The sequence below is a fragment of the Scardinius erythrophthalmus genome (genome assembly GCF_964197995.2).
Source record: "Scardinius erythrophthalmus genome assembly, chromosome: 8".
Taxonomy (NCBI): domain Eukaryota; kingdom Metazoa; phylum Chordata; class Actinopteri; order Cypriniformes; family Leuciscidae; genus Scardinius; species Scardinius erythrophthalmus.
In genome coordinates this window covers 1,252,803-1,257,802 of record NC_138228.1, presented here as the reverse complement: position 1 = coordinate 1,257,802, position 5,000 = coordinate 1,252,803, and the positions used below count along the sequence as shown (strand labels likewise).

The 5,000-nt window shown below is 40.2% G+C and overlaps 1 protein-coding gene across 1 annotated transcript in view; it reads left to right on the top strand.

Moving 5' to 3' along the window:
* The window catches only part of fbn1 (fibrillin 1), a 111,057-nt gene that overhangs the window by 36,585 nt on the left and 69,472 nt on the right, over positions 1-5,000 (top strand). Inside the window, exons 17-18 of the mRNA XM_081372922.1 lie at positions 512-634; positions 4,287-4,439. Coding sequence (XP_081229048.1) covers positions 512-634; positions 4,287-4,439 — 276 coding nt within the window. The remainder of the gene's footprint in view (positions 1-511; positions 635-4,286; positions 4,440-5,000) is intronic.

Genomic DNA, 5,000 nt, shown 5'->3' with positions numbered 1-5,000 from the left:
ATAGAAGTCACATTAAAGAAGTGGTTCACCCCGAAATCGAAGTTTGGAGTTCCTGGACACAGAAAAGCAGATGTTTAGCAGACAGAGATCCAGATCCAGAGGTCAAACTCTGAATATCCTCATATATGACACTTTCATGTGTTTGTTGATCATTTTTATTGTGTATTAAAGAGCACGCACTTTTAAAAATAAAGGTTTATTAGACATTTAGAGCTGAATTAAAAGGGTTATGTATGAAATTGTGTGTTATTTTGAATTTAAGTTGAAAGAATGTGAGGAATGTGCTTAAATTATTCTTTATTTATTGATCAAATCTAGTAATTTAAAGGTAAATAAAATAAAAATAAAAATAGCATTAAAAAATAGAAAAATATTATCAAAATTAAATAAAATAAGATTAGCGGATTTAGTGGATTAGTGGATTAAAATAATTTTGAGCAGCGAGGGAAGGGTGAGGGTTTGAGGATGTTTTGTTCATGTAGTGTGTCATGTGTGTGTGTGTTTGTGTCAGATGTGGACGAGTGTGATGTTCCCGGCATGTGTATGAACGGTCGCTGCGTGAACACGGAGGGCTCGTTCAAGTGCGAGTGTATGCCGGGACTCGCCGTGGGACTGGACGGGCGCGTGTGTGTAGGTGAGCGCAACCGCATGTGTGTGTTCAGATTCTCTTAAGCTTTTTCTCCATCTTCATCTTTCTTCAGTGTGTGATGTTGATGATTAATCATGAAAAGCTCCAGTTCTTCTCTATATCAGTGTCAGTGTTTCTGAACTCCTGAAACGCCTCCATTATAGTCTTGAGTTTCTTCTGGGAACGAACACGTCACAATATTCCTCATCTAAATAATTTATATGTGGAATAAAAGGGCGGGGCCTGGTTGAGTTAGTTAGTTAGTTTCTCGCAATTCTGACTTTTTCTCACAATTCTGACTTTTTTCCCCCGCAATTCTGACTTTTTTCCCCCGCAATTCTGACTTTTTTCCCCCGCAATTCTGACTCTTTTCTGAAAAACTTTCTCGCAATTCGGACTTTTTTCTCGCAATTCGGACTTTTTCTCACAATTCTGATTCTTTTCCCCCGCAATTCGGACTTTTTTCTTGCAATTCTGACTCTTTTCTCGCAATTCTGACTCTTTTCAATTCTGACTCTTTTCTCACAATTCTGACTTTTTTCCCCCGCAATTCTGACTCTTTTCCCCCGCAATTCTGACTTTTTTCCCCCGCAATTCTGACTCTTTTCCCCCGCAATTCTGACTTTTTTCCCCCGCAATTCTGACTCTTTTCTCACAATTCTGACTTTTTTCCCCCGCAATTCTGACTCTTTTCCCCCGCAATTCTGACTTTTTTCTTGCAATTTTGACTTTTTCTCACAATTCTGATTCTTTTCCCCCGCAATTCGGACTTTTTTCTTGCAATTCTGACTTTTTCTCACAATTCTGATTCTTTTCTCGCAATTCTGACTTTTTCTCACAATTCTGATTCTTTTCTCGCAATTCTGATTCTTTTCTCGCAATTCTGACTTTTTTCTTGCAATTCTGACTTTTTTCTTGCAATTCTGACTTTTTCTCACAATTCTGACTTTTTCTCACAATTCTGACTCTTTTCCCCCGCAATTCTGACTTTTTTCTTGCAATTCTGACTTTTTCTTGCAATTCTGACTTTTTCTCACAATTCTGATTCTTTTCTCGCAATTCTGACTTTTTTCCTCACAATTCTGAGAAAAAAAAGCTCTGCAAAGTTCCAGTTCTTCTCTATATCAGTGTCACTGTTTCTGAACTCCCTGAAAGTCTTGAGTTTCTTCCGAGAACGAACATGTCACAATATTCCTCATTTAAATAATTCATCAGCAGAATAAAGGGGCGGGGCCTGGTTGAGTTAGTTAGTAGTGTGTTGAAAATAGGGGTGGTCCGATCCGCCTTTTTTGCCTCAGATACCGATTCCGATACCTGGGATTCAGTATCGATCCGATACTAAAATAATAATAAAAAACCAGTGCTGAATTACCATATGAACTGTATCTGTGAGCCTTACTGTGGGGAAGAGACTGTGATTATTCTTTTGTGAAAGGCAAAAATAAACATTATTTTCCTAACTTTGTAAAACAATATACAGACAAAAATGTAGTGAATTGTTTATTAAATAATTGTGCACCAGTGCAGCCACTGTAAATAAACCAATAGCTTCACTGGCTTGATAGACATTCAAAATAAACATTCATAGTCTCGCGTAGCCAGACCTTCAGACCAACGGTCATGACTCACATTCATGAAAAACAATATAAATATATCGGCCTACTGTAAAATTAAAAGACATTTCTTTTCAATTTTAAGTGCAGTGAAGCAACAACAATATTCCTCATAAATAATTAATGCACAGAATTAGTGTTGTTTTTGGCGGCCTGTTTTAATTTTAGTTTTAGTCTAGTCTTTGTGTCAAGCTGTCGTTTTAGTTTTTATTAGTTTTAGTCACGTTCATACTCTTTTTAGTCTGGTCAAGTTTTAGTCGACGAAAACTGATGACATTTTAGTCTAGTTTTAGTCGACGAAAACTCATGACATTTTAGTCTAGTTTTAGTCAATGAAAATTGTATTTTAGTCTCTTTTTAGTAATGCAATTCTATTTAACCCAGTCAATATAGAATTTCAAAACAAGGTTATCTTATTATAGCCTATTTAGTAGCCTATATTTAGGGCAGTGACGGTGGCAGTTTTTTTTACCACCGCGGTAATGGACCAACTACCGGCGGTGGTTGGGGGGGTATTTAAAAAAATAAAAACTCGTTTTATATTTCCACACAAAGACGCCTGATATAGCAGAATAGCCAACCACTCTGCGCTCTGAGGGACACGAGCAGAAAAGAGACCATCGATCTCTTTATGATATCTAATCTTCGTGTTTTCTACTTGATGTAAATTGGTCTGAATAGCGAATTTTATCCTCCACATGGGCAAAATATTTAGGCTATGTTTGAGATTGCGCTGCCAGAGAAAGTGAAACTAAAAATCACCCGCGCGTGTGAAACGCGCTTTACAACTAAACTTGACGCGCCCTATGTCTAATATAGGAAACACAAACTGTGTTAAAAAGAATTTGACATGCAAGTACAAATGTATGCTATACTTTACCACAGTAAAGAATACGAATATAATAGGCCTAATTAAAAGCGAACCAATGAAGAAACGTGTAAAATCCCTTTAGAAAATGGGTGAGACGTGAGTGAAGATTTGGGAAAAGAAACAAGAGATTCAGGGATGAGTCACTATTTTTGTATATTCGATTAGTTTATTTAATTATAGAATATCGAATAGGTTGTGCGATTATTCTCTAAAATAAAATCTCCATGTTCTGGTGCTGATGCGATGACGCGTTCATGTAACCAGAGACGCTGCCATAACGCACATAACAGCTGTCACAAAGAACCGGCAAAAGTAATGATTATGAATGTGTCAAATATATCAATGATACATTTTAATAGAAAAACTAATGGAATAATATTGTTAAATTCGCTGATAATCGGGTGACCAGATCGCAAAACAGAATTTAAAGCCGACAAAGCTATGGGTTCACGCACAACTCTCTCATTCGTCGTGACGTTATAACATTTCGTCTCGTCTCGTTTTGGTCAACGAAAATGAGGAGACATTTTAGCATAGTTTTTATTTTGTACGCCACATTTAGTCTCGTTTTTATTCGTCAACGATAATGCATCATACATGTATTTTAGTCATCGTCACATGACCATGCATTTACGTCTCGTCTCGTCTCGTTTTCGTCAGGTGAAAACGGTTCGTTGACGACAATATTTCGTCATAATTTTCGTTGACGAAAGCAACACTACACAAAATAAAGGGGCGGGGCCTGGTTGAGTTAGTTAGTAGTGTGTTAAACTGGCGGTTATGGAAAGGCGCGGGACATTTCCCAAACACACTCAAAGCGCTCGACCAATCACAACACACTGCTCCAGCCGACCAATCAGAGCACAGTGTGCTTTTCAGAAGGAGGGGCTTCATAGAGACAGGAAGTAAACAGAGCGATACTGACAGACTGGGAAGAGAGGAGCCGCAACAATGGAGAATATGAGGAGAATAATCGACATTCAAGCAGGAAAACCTGTTCTAGTAGAGCCTGAAAACAACACCAAGACTTTGAGCATAATGTCTCTTCGTGTTCTGCAGTCATTTAGTCAATGGCTGTTTATCACGGCATGTTGTTGTTGTTGAAATGAGCATGTGTCCCGTCTCTTGACGGAGCTCTTGATGACTGATGTGAGAAGGGTTTGCTCTCCCGCAGACACACACATGCGCAGCACGTGTTACGGAGGGTATAAACGCGGTCAGTGTGTGCGACCATTCTTCGGCGCCGTGACCAAATCTGAATGTTGCTGCGCCAACGTGGAATACGCCTTCGGAGAGCCGTGCCAACCATGCCCACCGCTCAACTCAGGTACACACACACACACACACACACACACACACACACACACACACACACACACACACACTAACCCGACCCCTAAACCTGCCCATCACACACACACACACACACTAACCTTACCCCTAAACCTGCCCATCACACACACACACACACACACTAACCTGACCCCTAAACCTGCCCATCACACACACACACACACACACACACACACACACTAACCTGACCCCTAAACCTGCCCATCACACACACACACACACTAACCCGACCCCTAAACCTGCCCATCACACACACACACACACACACACACACACACACACACACACACACACACTAACCCGACCCCTAAACCTGCCCATCACACACACACACACACACACTAACCTTACCCCTAAACCTGCCCATCACACACACACACACTAACCTGACCCCTAAACCTGCCCATCACACACACACACACACACTAACCTGACCCCTAAACCTGCCCATCACACACACACACACACACTAACCTGACCCCTAAACCTGCCCATCACACACACACACACACACTAACCCGACCCCTAAACCTGC